This window comes from Sinocyclocheilus grahami, unplaced genomic scaffold (genome assembly GCF_001515645.1).
Source record: "Sinocyclocheilus grahami isolate Dianchi unplaced genomic scaffold, SAMN03320097.WGS_v1.1 scaffold389.1, whole genome shotgun sequence".
NCBI classification, from domain to species: Eukaryota; Metazoa; Chordata; class Actinopteri; order Cypriniformes; family Cyprinidae; genus Sinocyclocheilus; species Sinocyclocheilus grahami.
This window is the reverse complement of record NW_015505568.1, coordinates 752603-769175: the sequence shown is the minus strand read 5'-3', so window position 1 is coordinate 769175 and position 16573 is coordinate 752603. Positions and strand designations below refer to the sequence as shown.

Below are 16573 nucleotides of genomic sequence, written 5' to 3'. Positions count from 1 at the left end.
TGCATCAGTGTCTCAGCAATGGATGCTCTGCAGTGAATGGGTGCCGTCAGAATGAGAGTCCAAACAGCTGATAAAAACATCACAATAATCCACAAGTAATCCACACCACTCCAGTCCATCAGTTAACATCTGGAGAAACCAAAAGCGGCATGTTTGTAAGAAACAAATAAATCATTAAGACGTTTTTAACTTCAAACCATCACTTCTGGCTAAAATACAAGCCCTCTATCCATAATATTGTTTTCTCCAGTGAAAAAGTCTTCTTTTCTCAATCAGGAGAGAAATCTGCACAGATCAAACACCGTTTACTGTCCAAAACAGCTCTAAACAAATATGTGTGTGGATTTAGAGAGACAACAGGAGATGGACTTTTTCCACAGGAGGAAGCATTGTTATGGATTATTACTGTTATTATTACAGTTTAAAAACGTCTTTGATGGATTTTTTTCTTAGATTTTGGCTTCACAAGATGTTAACCGATGGACTAAGTAGGGCTGTCAAAATGACTGAAAAACTAAATTAGAATTTTCTACTTAAATATGATCAAAATTTGAATTATATTCGAATTTAAAAGGCATAATTTCAGTTAGGGGGAAAAAAAGCTTTTGGCTTTTCTCCTGAGGCCACAAGAGGGCGCATCGAGCAAAATATTATGCACGTTTCTTCAAAGCGTAATAAAATAACACGACTATCTTTGGGGAAAAAAAAGTGCATAATGTTTAAAATAATGTTTATAAACCAGTTACTTAAATAATTAGAAAAAAAAACAGCACCATGCATGCATGTATAGTTTAATACAAAGGACCGAAAAGCAATCACAAAGAGTTGGCTACTGTCTTCATTTAAAAACATGAGATGCAGTGGGATGGGGAAAAACCGCCATAAAGTCTTGATGTTTTTTAAAAGTTGAACTTACATTAATTTTACATGGCTTTCTAAACATGCCGCTCTCTTGTGCGAGATGCGAGTGCAGCGGTGATAGACATCCCTCTAGAAAATGTGATAAATATGCGTTCTGTGTGAACGGCTTGGTTTCAGTTTTGACGTAAACAACAACATCTCCACACTGATGTTCTCATTTTCCGCAATATATTGAAAGAACAACGTAGCAGCGCCGCATCTAGTGGCTTCAACTGGATAGGCTAACAAAAGCAATGACACTTACATCGTCGTCGCATTTCGTGCGCCACTGATAGGCTGCCTGACGGCTGACGCAGACCTAAAATTCGACGAATATTCGAAATGCACTTTTTTTTTTTTGACAGCCCTAGACTGGAGTGGTGTGGATTATTGTGATGTTTTTATCAGCTGTTTGAACTCTCATTCTGACGGCACCCATTCACTCCAGAGCATCCATTGCTGAGACACTGATGCAATGCTACATTTCTCCAAATCTGATCATCTACATCTTGGATGGCCAGAGGGTAATGTAAATTTTCAATATGGATCCAAAATGGATGTTGTAACTTCTTCCGTTGTATTTAAATGATCTTTTTAACAATGAATTTTTGTTTTAAATTTTTCAATATAGCAATTAGCGATGCCACAGCACATAAAGATCAACGTCAGCCGCAAAACACTGTTTGAAGACTCGTTCCAGCAGGTACTGCAGTCTAACTTCAAAATAACCCATGACCATCGTTATACCATGGTGTTTTTCTGCTAGTAGCTCCAGCATTTAAAAACCAGATCAGAGATATAGCATGGAGCCTGTAAATGTCTTTAAACACGTCAGACATCTGCATGGTTTGGAGTCTCTGAGATGTGAAAGGAGGTTGTTCTGGTGTCTCCCTGCAGATCATGAGTTTCAGCGCTCAGGATCTCCGGCGCAGGCTGTGGATCATCTTCCCCGGGGAGGAGGGGCTTGACTATGGAGGCGTGGCCAGGCAAGCTTCATATTTCAATCTTTCTAGAGAATAAAGACCAGATCAAAGCATTCTAGAGGACGGCTGCATGATATATCAAAATATGGCTTAATGTAGGGCTGCTCGATTATGGCAAAAATCATAATCACGATTATTTTGGCCAATATTGTAATCACGATTATTTAACACGATTATGAGGGGGCCATATGACCAAAACTTTATATGAGTGATTTATTTAAAGATAGTGATACATATCAAATATATATATTTCCTGTAAATAAGGTTGCTATGACATCTACATTGTAGAGACCAGCGGAATTTCAAACAAACGAAAAGTCCTCAAAGTTATTGATAATAATTAAACTGTCAGTAATAAAAAAGCAAAGGACAAATACAATAGAATAAAAAAGATACAAATGAAACAAACTGTGCTTTAATGTTTTTTTTATAGATAATTACTACAGAAATGAATAATCAAATGTCAAATTAAACAGCATAGTCTTCACTAAGAATTACACTTTTTTTTGTTTTTTATTAAAGCTACATAAGTCCTTCACTCAAGAGCAGTGTGTGATTTTGAATTTGTCTTTTGTTGTTTGATTAATATTAAGCACACCTTCGCAGCCGGAAAATAGCCCGCTGTCACTTTAAGAGCCACACGGATCCAGTTTACCATTACACGCGTATTTTCATTCTCAACTCTTTACGTTCATACATGAATAATCACCAAGCACCGCATTTTAACACATGCTTGCGTATATTTGACCGTTTAGGCGCGCACCTTGAGCTAAAAGATGACTTTACATGTCTGTGTTCTGTTCTGTCTCTGAGCGCATATATCTTCCTGAGGAGCAGTGCAAGTTCTCTTTAGCGCTTTTAAAAACATGAATACATATACTTATATAAATCAAGCACATCCCATTTTGCAAAAGTCACGTTACATGATTTGCACGAGAAATTGGGCTTTTTATGGAGGAACGAAAGCGTAGCGCTGGAAAAGGGGGCGGAATGGGGGCGTAATAATCGTTTTATCGCGATTATTGTATTTTCATAATCGTTGTTTTTCGATTAAATGCACAGCCCTAGCTTAATGCGATTGTCAGATTGCACAGACAGGAATTTAATTCATTAAATATATGTGCTCTGAAACCATCAGCACATACAAGCCGTCGAAATACAAGCTCATTTGTTTACTGTTCAAAAAATGAAGAAAATTAAGACATAGTATTAGTAATTTTACAGTTGTACTATAAACGTTTTTGTATTAAATACTTGATTTTTTTAATTTTTATATTACTACAGGTACAATATTAGAATATATTTCTTGTTTTATTTAATATATTATTTAATATCACAATAAAATCACAATTATTACTGTTTTTATTATATTGTAGTCATATTTTATAGAACTGGGGCCCGTTCTTTGTACGTCGCTTATTACATCCGAGATGAAATGTCACATCCAGGATGATATCATCGCGCTAATCAGGATCTGGCTAATTCAGTTCTTCGAACGCAGCTGTTGTTGATGATTAGTCTGGCTGGATTGAGTTATCTGAGATAATGGCGCGTTCATGGGTTGGTTTAAAAGGGGCTATGCATCGATACTCGAAACCACGATCAGCAATGCAGTGATTGGCTGGCGGCAAGACAGCAATGTAATGACATCATCTAATTAATAAAGACACCTGACGAAAAACTTGACACATTTTTGGACTTTTATAAGGAAACAGCCAAGCGAACAAAACTACATAAATGTTATAATAGATAAATGAAATGTTCACTTTTTTTATTCTATTTACATTTTTTACATGACTCCCAATTATTTATATTCACGACTTCTAATATTTGTACAGGCTTTACATTTTTATTTCAATGTAGTAATTAACAATTCATTAAATTTTATACTTGAACAGATTTGTTACGTGACAGCATTAATTAAAGTTTCTTATGGGTGAAGATCATGTTATCTGCATCTCCTGCGCTCCATCAAGCCACTCCTATAATATCTGTCAGCACTCAAATTAATGCACGACTCTACATTATCTGTACAGCATGTGTGTAAGACTCCAATACAATTATGAAGTAATAATTTTATGAGGAATAAATCTTTCAGTGAGTAAAACTGGCTGTGTCTATAGTATTAAAGACTACACAACATTATTATATTATCTTTCAATTATTTTTTAAATGATTATTATTTTAAATTATTGTCCCTGGATTAGAGGGGTACTCTTGTAATAAAGTAGCAGTAGCTGGGACAGATTTTAAGTATCAATTCTGCTTAAAAAGATGCCATCTAATCCTGTTTACATGAAATAAGCTGCTCCCGAGCAGGTTTAAGCTTACGGACCTCTTGCTATGACAGTAACTCCGGGATGAGCTTCGAAAGAACCAAACAATCCAAGATCAAGCCAAATCATCAACAATCACATCCAGCTAACTGAGTTAGCGACGTACGAAGAACGGACCCCTGGTCAGAAACAGCGTGAATGGGCTCTATTATTATAGATAACTAAAACTGAAACTAAAATTAAAACCATAAATAAAAAAAATGTTCATTACTTGAAATGAATGTTAACTAAAATATAATAAAAGAAAAACATAAAAGCATACAAAATAAAGCATAAAAGCCTTTTTTATTTCAGCTAGTTGCCAAGGCAGCATTTCTCATTTTAATTTAGTTTAACTTGAAAATAACTAAAACTAAAATTGAAATATTTATATATAAAGCAAAAACTACTATAAATGACAAAAACAAAAGTTTACATGAAAACAAAATATAAAAATAAAAACTGATTCAAAATATGAATAAAAACTCTTATTAGTAGTATAGTATTTTATGGTTACTGAAAGAGGTTTGAGTCGGTTCCTATAAAGAGTAAACCCAAATGTGAACATGCAAAGGAAAGAAAAACGTTTTCCCAAATTGTTCAGGCCTCTCGAGCTCTGGTGCAGTGGTTTTAAGTTATTTAGGAGTGATTTAGTGTTGATGTGTCAGATTGCATGGCTTGCATCCAGTGTACAGTAAACCTCATGTAATGCTGTGAAATGAAGTGTGTTGTGTGTTTTGTGCAGGGAATGGTTCTTCCTGTTATCTCACGAGGTGTTGAACCCCATGTACTGCCTGTTTGAATACGCTGGCAAAGACAACTACTGCCTCCAGATAAACCCCGCCTCCTACATCAACCCCGACCACCTCAAATACTTCCGGTTCATTGGACGCTTCATCGCCATGGTAATGCTGTCTTGCCATATTTGGTCAATGTCATATTGTATTCCAAATGGTGCGATATTAAACAACTGTTCCTGTTTCTTAACTGGATTTGGACATTCATGAACATTATAATGGCAAAAATCTCTATGATGCCTGTTTAACATTTATTCTTTGTGCTTCCTGCAGGCCTTGTTTCATGGGAAATTTATCGATACGGGCTTCTCACTGCCGTTCTATAAGCGCATCCTGAACAAGCCCTTGACTCTGAAAGACCTGGAGTCCATCGACCCGGAGTTTTACAACTCCCTCATCTGGATCAAGTCAGTTTACCAGCTTTACTGAGCTCATGAATATTCATTACGATTAAGTGTAAAGCAGTAAAGACATGTGGCACCATGGTACCACAATATATACCATATCGTACTCTAAGGTACTTTAAAGAATACCATAGTACTTTTTGGGTACTTGTTTTAACAATAAAAAACACAACAAAACAAAAAAAATGAAACAATGTTTTTTTAAATTATATTATTATATTATTATTGTATATATATATATATATATAAAATTGTTTTTTAAATTTATATATGAAATACATATATTTTTAAATGTATCATATATACATTACACAAATTATTATGTATTCTATTGGCCTAAATTAATAATTAATTAATTATAATGATTATAAATTATAATGATATAGTAATTATAATGTAAAAAAAAAATATATATATATATATATATTGTGTGTATGTATGTATGTATACACATTCATATAAATATATATTATTTTTATATTTTTCTTTACAAAAATAAATAACTAAATACGAATGTATTATTATTAATAATAATAAATATGTAAATATAGTCCACTTTAAATTTCAGAGTAAAGGCGCATTGTTTATGTAAGTGTTATGCAATTAGGCCTTCAGATAAAAATCTTAATAAATAGCAAATTATTATTTTATTAATTATTTATTACTGTGGGAACAAAATCTTAAGTGAAATTTTACTAGTCTTCAAAAAAAGAAGTGAGTAATTTTGTAGATGATGAGTCAGTGTCGCCGACTTCATCACTGCTGCCGAAAATACAGAAAACAGTAGTTTATCAATGAATTATTATAATGTTAAGGCAATCTTCTGGCTGTGTTTTCCCTGACACATTCATAATCATTACTTCTGCCGGTGCACTGTGGCATGCTTTATGTGTGCGCTGATAGGCTATAGGCAATGAAAGGCTCATTATTATGAATTATATGGTTTATTAATATAAACGTGCGATTAGTCGACTAATGGCTAAAAATAAACGACTACTAGTCGACTAGAAAAATCTTTAGTCGAGGGCAGCCCTAGTGTGGAGTGAATCTAAATCCTTGCGTCTGAAATGCAGCTCAGAGCGATTGATTTCAGTCGTGAATGCCTCTCTGACTGTCTGTGTGTGTTGTGTCAGGGATAATAACATCGAGGAGTGCGGGCTGGAGATGTTTTTCTCGGTGGATAAGGAGATCCTGGGTGAGGTGTCGACTCATGAGCTGAAGCCGGACGGCGGGAACATCCAGGTCACAGAGGAGAACAAGGAGGAGTACATCAGGTGCCACTCAGCCCCGTCTCACAGTCTCATAATGAAACACTTTTGATGCTAAATAAAGCCAGACCCCAGACTGACACACAAAGCTTCTAGATCCTTTAGCACTGGTGATGTTGTTGTTATTACATAGGATTATATTAATTTTACTTGTCAAAGTCCAGTGATGTATTATAAAGAAGGGGCTCTGTCTGGTTTTCCATTTCCCTCATTTCAGTGCTGTTACACTAGGTCTGTTCCAAAGCTTAGTGAGCTGCCTATCTAGGGAACAATTTTAGGCCATACCAAACAGTAGACAGCAAAATTATGCTGCCTCGAAGATATCTAATTTTGACATTTTGCATTGTATATATGAATTCATATCTATATGTATATATGTGACCCTGCAGCACAAAAGCAGTGTTAAGTCGCTGGGGTATATTTGTAGCAATAGCCAAAAATACATTGTATGGGTTAAAATTATCGATTTTTCTTTTATGCCAAAAATCATTAGGATATTGAGTAAAGATCATGTTCCATGAAAATATTTTGTAAATTTCTTACCGTAAATATATTAAAACTTAATTTTTGATTAGTAATATGCATTGCTAAGAACTTCATTTGGACAACTTTAAAGGTGATTTTCTCAATATTTAGATTTTTTTTGCACCCTCAGATTCCAGATTTTCAAATAGTTGTTTCTCGACCAAATATTGTCCGATCCTAACAAACCATACATCAGCGGAAAGTTTATCTTTCAGATGATGTATAAATCTCAATTTCAAAAAATTTACCCTTATGACTGGTTTTGTGGTCCAGGGTCCCATAAAATATTATAAATATCAATATTTTAAATGAATAAATTAAATAATATAAATTATATGTATATATATACACGTGTGTGTGTGTGTGTGTGTGTGTATATATATATATATATATATAGAATTAGTTTGCATGTAATGCATTTATTTTAATAAATTAAATTGTATTTAAAATAATGCATTTTTTTTTCCAGTACCGAAACAACTTGGATTTTGTTTATTATATGTTGTTTCATCGTTAAAAATGTTGAAACAAGATTATATGCTAAATGGATGTAAAAAGGTTAACAAAATACTTGTAGATCAACACAGAAATGTTAGCTTCCCATAAAGTGCATTTCAAACCATGTTCTGTATTGGTAAGATGCCGTCTTAGAAGCTAGACAGTGAGGCAGCACACTAGAGATTGGGACGGACCCTCTGTGCCCTAAAATGCCTCCTCAGGTGTTGTTCAGTGTGTGTTGGTTGTAAATGTCCTGTTGTGTGTGTTCAGGCTGGTGGCGGAGTGGCGTCTGTCTCGTGGTGTTGAGGAACAGACTCAAGCCTTTTTTGAAGGATTTAATGAGATTCTTCCGCAGCAGTACCTGCAGTATTTCGATGCCAAAGAGCTGGAGGTGAGAGACGCTGATATAAAATCCATCAAGTCCCACGTATAGAGCTGCCTCAAAATATGTGTGCACTTGAGTCGCACTTAAGCATATCTAAATGTCATTGCATTGCGTAACAAGATGCACTGACATTCGGATATATGTGCAAATGCTTTAACTGTACATTCCTAAGCTTGCAGAATCAAATGTCATCTTATTTAAATACTGTTGCATCTATTCTGTAATCAACCATGTTTTTGTGTGTTCTAGGTGATGTTGTGTGGGATGCAAGAAATAGATCTAAATGACTGGCAGAGAAACAGCATTTACAGACATTACACCTCCACCAGTAAACAGATCCTGTGGTTCTGGCAGGTAATCACGCAATAATCTCATCAGTAAATAATTTGAAATTATTAATGGTTTAGATTGCACCAAGTTATAAGACACTCTCTCTTTTCTCTGTAGTTTATTAAAGAAATGGACAATGAGAAGCGCATGAGACTGTTGCAGTTCGTCACAGGTACCTGCCGTCTGCCTGTCGGAGGCTTTGCAGACCTGATGGGTGAGTTACTGTGAAGCTCACGTGGAATTTATTTTGGATTCAGATCAGTTTTTATTTACATAACAACATGAAACAGCATGCACTATGCATTTAACTACCATAATGTGACGTATTATAGCATTAAGGCAAGACACTACAAGTGAATAGGGTAAAAATATTTAACTAATAGGCATCACCATACTTTCCCCGGTGATTACTCACAGTACATTAAGACAGTTATTTTGTATTACAAGCTTTCTGAAATGTTTTGTTTAAATGTGCAAATGAGGCATTATCTGATTAAACAATTGCAGAAGATAAATCTGAACACTGGATAAGGTCAGGTTCAAAATGCTTGTTTGATTCTGTTGACATATTAGAGTCAAAGGTTTTTATAGAGGGGATTTTGGATTTCTCTTTTTATCAGTCCATAAATCAGAAAATTCTGTCAACACCCAGAAAAAAAAATCAATTTTCATCATGTTTTAGGAATAAAATGTTATATAAATCAGTGTGAATGATATATCAACAAACCGCTCAGTAAAAACCTTCAGAATATAGATGGGAATAAAACTGCTAAGTTTAGTGAATGTAAGTGCTGCTGAAGTGGAGAAAAAACTTTTAAAGTAATGAATAGTAATTTAAATTTACAGACCCAAATAGATAGTGTTAAAAAATAAACACTTATTTTATATGTTTTCTTTTCACGAGTCTGTAAAAAGATTCTGTTTTCACAAAATACCTATGAAATTTGGCAGACAGTATGAAAGTAACAGAAAAAGATAATATAGAAACAAGTTAGCATGTTTTCTTTTAAATATGGTATATAAATCGGTGTGAATGATATATCAACAAACCCTTCAGTAAAAACCGTCAGAATATAGATAGGAATAAAACTGCTAAGTTTGGTGTTTGTAAGTGCTGCTGAAGTGGAGAAAAAACTTTTAAAGATATGTTTTGAAATTGAAATCTACATACGCAAATTGATACAATACAATAAAATAAACACTTAAATCTGTATTTTGGATTTTTTTCTTTCAAAGAAGACATATTATGGAAGCAAAATAGCCCAAAATCACAAAATTGACCAGTTCACAAGAAAAACAAACAAACATTGGATTGACCTGTAGTTTCTTGCCTTAACCAGAATAATGACTGGGACATAATGTTGGAAGCAACCAGAATTTGACTGGATCATGGGCGTTAGGTGTTTTGATATGATTGGTTTAATATTATTTTGTTCTGCCCACATAGCCATGGTTATGTCAGCAGAGAAAAAAAAAGCTTTTTCAGAGGCTTGATTATGATGAAAAACATTTATGGAGAATGTAAATCACATCAGTTTCATGTTGTCTCTAGGTACAGTTCTGTGTCTTTAGGACATTTTGCAGTAGGTCACAGAACGCTGCTCTTGGTCCTGTTGGTTTACTCTAAATAAGATCTCTATAAAGATATATTTCAGTGCAGAGATCATGTTGCTCGAGGGTGACGTTTGTCATGTGTTCGTTTCAGGGAGTAATGGACCGCAGAAGTTCTGCATCGAGAAGGTTGGGAAGGAGAACTGGCTTCCTCGCAGTCACACATGGTACATAATCTCACTTCATACAGACATTATATTCATCTCTAAAGATCTGTTCACATTTCTCTTGATATTATCTGTTATGAAATCCTTTTGTTATTTATTTCTGTGTATTTAAGCTTGAGCTGTATAAGTACGGATGTAACTTGTGTCAGTTGAGGCATATTTTAAAATAGCAATCCAATCGTTGCATCTTTGTCAACTCTCTAAATACATATTTTTTAATGATTTGGCAAATGGGTTAATAGGCAATAACTTTTTTTAATAATAATAATAATTTTTATTTAATGATGATGATAATATCAATAATAATTAGTATTTATATTTATTTAATACTAACAATAGTTAACAATATATAATAATAATGGTTGTTATTATTATTATTATTATTATTATTAATTACTAATTTTGTTATTGTTTATCATATTTAACACATTTTTTTTAAATGAATTGAATCATTTGATGAATTATTTTTTAATCAATAATTATTCAATTAATTCATCAAATGATTCAGTTCATTAAAGAAATGTAAATAAATGGCAATAAATAAAATAAAAAATACAATTGTTTATATTTTTAATATTAATAAATAATTGTTAAACATCTAATATTTTAATTCATTTAAATATTTATTGTGAAAGTCATAAATTGATAAATTTATGTGACACTCTTAGAGCTTCATATACAGTTTTTTTTGTTTTGTATTCATTCTTGTACACTGCCTATAATAATCATCTTAAAATCAATAATATTCATCTGTAATGCAGCAGTCAGTGTATATATAGCAGTCATTGAGTGCAAATGTGGATATTAAACCTGTAACTGCTCTTGTTTTCTTCCTGTTCCAGTTTTAATCGTCTGGATCTGCCGGCGTACCGCAGTTACGAGCAGCTGAAGGAGAAGCTGATGTTTGCTATTGAGGAGACGGAAGGTTTCGGTCAGGAGTGAGACGCTCTCGCTCACTCTCTCACACACACACACACACACACACACACACACACACACACACACACACGCGCACAAACAGAGGACATCCAGATCTCATGCACACTAGTTTCAGTGAGAGGACAGACCGATGATCTGACACACAGGTGCATTATGGGAAAATGGGGGTATTAATTTCTGTATCCCTGTGAGTTGAAGAGGCTTTATGCAAGCGTGTCATATATACGTGACTGACGTTTCTACATGTGATCAATCCAGCGAGTGCTGTTCTCCACGACTCCAGAAGAAAGAGCAGACTCTCTGAAGAGTCACCAGAGCGCTGTGAATGTGTGCTTTTATGTTCACAAACCCTACGACGGGTCTCCTTGTGCCTTCTTTCCTCACTGTCATCCAAACAAACTGAGTTATTAAAGTGTAGCACTCGACAGGTGAGAACCTGATGGCTTATTGCACAACTGACCTAAAATATTCATTCAAACTGTCAAGAACTGGCCAGTTTCATCCCCAAATCATTTAGAAAGTATATTTTGCAAAAATATAAGGACAATTAAAGTATTTTGCATTGTGACTTTAAAATTAAAACATATTCATGACAAACATATTTTTTCAAATTCTCATTATTATAATGTTGAAAAAATGTGTTTTCCACTTGTTCTTGTAACTGTTAAGTGAAAAATACAGTATATATATATATACTTTTAATTGTCTTGTAGTGAATTTAACTTGTGCTGATCTAAACAAAAAAAGAATAACCTTTAACCAAACTAATACAGTTATTAAATAATTCAATTACAGCAGAATGTTTTTTTAATAGAAATGAAAGCTTTTTTACATTATGCTGATGTAAATTTGTAAAATCTTTGATTTTCATGAAAATATTGTTGCAGTGCAAAATATTGTAATGTAATGGTCTTTATGCAGAGTATATTTTGTTTTCATACATACGTACCTATACATACAGTATATAGATATGAGTTACATATAAAACAACTATTGAAAATATATATTAAAAGATACATTTTATTAAAATATTACATATGTATATATACATAATTTAAAAAGTAATATATTTCCTAAATATTACATACATAAATATATATAAACGTATATACACATAAAATATGTATAAAACTGATTCTAAATATTTAATTATTTTATATTTTAATAAAAAAAATTTTTTTATACATTATATATTTTAATAGGTTTTTTATATGTAACTATATATATATATATATATATATAATTTGTGTGTTTTGAGGTGAAACATGGCGTTGACATTTCTAAAATGATAAAAAATGACACTGATTTCACACTCTGGTCCTCGAGCACAGATTCACATTACTAAATGATTTCTCTGAAATGAACTGAAATTGTGTCACTTTCAGACACGGCGCTGGCCTTGAATCCCTGAAGCGATAATGTGAGTTTATTTGGGGCATAAATTTGGGAGAGAGCAGTATTTTTCACAGGTACCGCTCTAGTTCTATAGGGCGGCTGCTTTAAACGCAGCTTTTAAGGTATTCTGGGAAGCTCTTGGGCTGTTCAGATCGATGTTTCATGAATTATTTGAAGTGATTCTAGTCTAAACCACTGGAGGAGCCCAAAAGCCCTGCTATAAAGCGTATAGCTGTGGTTCAGCGCATTGCATTATGGGTAATAATATGAAGACTCATTTGGATGACTGTTTAAGGGTGTCAGGGAGGATCTTTTAGATTTTCAGAAAATAAATCAACATCAAATATTTATTTAAACAGCTATTTTTAATCCAATTTACCCTGTTTGAATGAGATTTTAACCAGTGAAATCCTCGGGACGATGGTTTATATGTGATCCGGCTCTCATTTTGACTTCTTTTTTTCCCAACTGATCCATGAAAACCAAACCATTTTAACTCTGTGTATGAACTGAATCCTGTACATGGTGTGAATACTCTCCTCTCTCTTCAGATTAATCAGATGATTTTAGTATAAAGTAGAAGCGGCCTCTTTCATGGTCGTTTCCGAGTTTATTTACTAGCGTTGATTTGTATGTATAGTCAAATGTGAAAAGATGTTCAGCAGCTGAATAAATAACTCTATGGGAAAATGTCTGGTGTTTTTGAGACCTGGATGCTGTTTGTAATGCAAAATATTTAGCATTCGCATTAAATCCTCATGGATGAGGTACAATCAAACTAAACTGAACAAATGCAGGGGTTTCCAGACATTTTATTGCAAAAGTTGAACTGCTTTTAACATCTTAAAAACAACGCTTCTGGCATAAAACCTCACAAAGCGTTGCATTTTAATGGACAAAAAAAACATTTAAAAAAACTGGACAACTAACTGAAATAAATACACTTAAGGTGTCAAAATACAACTTACATTTTTCATCTGTTTATATTTTATTTTAATTTTTAATATATATATTACAAAAAAAAGATTTTAAAGTTTTTTTTAATATTTCTTTTCTTTTTAATTTGTTTTTATTTCAGTTTTAGCAATTAAAAAAAATAAATTAGAAAAAAATAAATAAAAACCTAAAAAATATAAAATTAGAAATGTTGCTTTGGCAACTAAAATAAGCTTAAAGGGAAGGTTTTCATCAAATATTTACATTTTATTGTTTTGTTTTTTTTACTGAAAATTATTTTTAGTTTATTTTTTATTATGTTTAATACTTAATTTTAGCTTCATTTTTTATTTCAGTTTTAGTTTGTCATTTTAGTACTTACAAAACATTTAAATGAGAAATGTTGCTTTGGCAACTAAGGGAAATTAAGTTTTGCATCTAATATTATTTAATCTAATAAAATGGTTTAATAGTTTGTTTATTTCTTTTTTAGCTTTTTTTATTTCAGTTTTTGTTTTAGTAATGGTAGTACTTAAACATAGAAAATATTAAATTAGAAATGTTGCCTTGGCAACTAAATGAAAAAGAATATGTTGAAGTTTTTCATCTAATACTTTTATTTTATTTTTACAGAAAATGATTATTAGTTTTACTTTTTGTTAACAATTACAACATTGCTTTATAATGTTTTTGGCCCACATCCCATAAATTGCATGATTTATGGACAAGCATTATAAATATATATCATACATATTTATGGACAATACATAATAATTGTACTGCAAATGTGCAGAAATTCAGATTAATATTTATTTGAAACTGTATCGATTAGGTTACAGTCTGAGTTCATCTCAACAAATGCAAGAAAAAAAGAAATCAGCTTATAATAATGTTTTAATATAAAACAAATCAAATATTAAAGATCAGCAACAGGGATCTGAACCCTTAACAATGAAGGAAATCATAATTTCTGCTTTTAAAAACGACTGAAAGCCGACGCCATGTAAACTGTGTGATGCACGTTTGTAAAATGTTCATCAGTCGCCCGTCTGGAAGCACATGGGTTCAGACAGCAGTCTGACGGCGCTGTCGTCTTCCTGCATGTGATCCAGTCTCGTCTCGCTCCTCTCTTCCTCTTCCTCCTCTCCTCTCATCTGCTCACGTTCTTCATCCTGCTGCGCCTGGCCGTCATTATCCTCGTCCTCCTCTTCGGTTTCTCCACGTTCATCAGGCTCCGCGGCAGGAGATCCGTCTCCTGTGTCTGAGGAAATAACAAAAGATGTTGTTTCGTTGAGGTTGTAATGACTCGTTAATTCCACTAGTTGCATGTTAAAGATAGAGTTCACCAAAAATGAAAATGTGCTGTTAGTTTACTCACCCTCAGGCCATCCAAGATGTAGGTGACTTTTTTCTTCTTCAGCAGAACAGTAAAGAAGATGTTTAAGCGGAAACTGTGCTCCTTGGTGATTCACAAAATGCAAGTCAATGGCTACCGTCAATTTGAGAGTCAAAAAAGCACATACAGACAACACCAAAATTAATCCCTGTGGCTCCTGACGATATGTTGAGGTCTTATGAAGCGAAACGACTGGTCTGTGCAAGAAACTGAACATTATTACCTGTAATCCAGAGCCTCGGGCAAACGGTTCGGAGTGATGTCCGGTTCACAAACGAATCAGTTCTTTTTGGTGAACTAGTTGAATCAGTTCACCAAATCGGACTGAATCATCTGAAACAGTTTGTGGCTCAAGCAGCACAGATCTACAAGTTACTCAGTCAAAATGAGCCGAAATACCAGCGCATCTGATCCTGTGATGAATGAATCATTCAGCAGTCACTGAACTGAGGAAACAGTTCGACTCAGACTGAATAAGCCGCTGATATGAGCATGAGTGAACCAAACTTAAACAATGAGAAACCCTAATAACATCAATTATTATGTACAAAGGTGAGCTGATGAAGACTAGTTTATTCTGTTTATATGCTTTAGACGTGTAAAACATCCACGTTTCACATTATTATTGGGTGCTTTATTAATATAATCGCGTATACTTTACATCACTGCGTGATTATGTAAATGAACTAGTGAATTGAACCAGTTCATTGAAACGAACTGTTCGAAAGAATCAGATCAGAATCAGATTTCTCCGTTTGCCTGAGGCTCTGGATTACAGGTAATAAAGTAAATAATGATCAGGTTCTTGCACAGACTGATCATTTCGCTTCATAAGACCTCAATATATCATCAGGGTGTATGAACTGAATCCTGTACATGGTGTGAATACTCTCCTCTCTCTTCAGATTAATCAGATGATTTTAGTATAAAGTAGAAGCGGCCTCTTTCATGGTCGTTTCCGAGTTTATTTACTAGCGTTGATTTGTATGTATAGTCAAATGTGAAAAGATGTTCAGCAGCTGAATAAATAACTCTATGGGAAAATGTCTGGTGTTTTTGAGACCTGGATGCTGTTTGTAATGCAAAATATTTAGCATTCGCATTAAATCCTCATGGATGAGGTACAATCAAACTAAACTGAACAAATGCAGGGGTTTCCAGACATTTTATTGCAAAAGTTGAACTGCTTTTAACATCTTAAAAACAACGCTTCTGGCATAAAACCTCACAAAACGTTGCATTTTAATGGACAAAAAAAACATTTAAAAAAACTGGACAACTAACTGAAATAAATACACTTAAGGTGTCAAAATACAACTTACATTTTTCATCTGTTTATATTTTATTTTAATTTTTAATATATATATTACAAAAAAAAGATTTTAAAGTTTTTTTTTTATATTTCTTTTCTTTGTAATTTGTTTTTATTTCAGTTTTAGCAATTAAAAAAAAATAAATTAGAAAAAAATAAATAAAAACCTAAAAAATATAAAATTAGAAATGTTGCTTTGGCAACTAAAATAAGCTTAAAGGGAAGGCTTTCATCAAATATTTACATTTTATTGTTTTGTTTTTTTTACTGAAAATTATTTTTAGTTTATTTTTTATTATGTTTAATACTTAATTTTAGCTTCATTTTTTATTTCAGTTTTAGTTTGTCATTTTAGTACTTACAAAACATTTAAATGAGAAATGTTGCTTTGGCAACTAAGGGAAATTAAGTT

At 33.2% G+C, this 16573-nt stretch overlaps 1 protein-coding gene across 3 annotated transcripts in view; it reads left to right on the top strand.

Moving 5' to 3' along the window:
• Positions 1-11707, top strand: part of itchb (itchy E3 ubiquitin protein ligase b) — a 35305-nt gene extending 23598 nt beyond the window's left edge. For all 3 annotated transcript variants that reach the window (XM_016231394.1, XM_016231393.1, XM_016231392.1), the window contains exons 15-24: positions 1532-1603; positions 1798-1886; positions 4944-5103; positions 5269-5402; positions 6533-6673; positions 7961-8081; positions 8325-8429; positions 8523-8619; positions 10111-10183; positions 11026-11707. In XM_016231394.1, coding sequence (XP_016086880.1) covers positions 1532-1603; positions 1798-1886; positions 4944-5103; positions 5269-5402; positions 6533-6673; positions 7961-8081; positions 8325-8429; positions 8523-8619; positions 10111-10183; positions 11026-11125 — 1092 coding nt within the window. In that variant the 3' untranslated portion in view covers positions 11126-11707. The remainder of the gene's footprint in view (positions 1-1531; positions 1604-1797; positions 1887-4943; positions 5104-5268; positions 5403-6532; positions 6674-7960; positions 8082-8324; positions 8430-8522; positions 8620-10110; positions 10184-11025) is intronic.
• The last annotated feature ends 4866 nt before the right edge of the window (positions 11708-16573 follow it).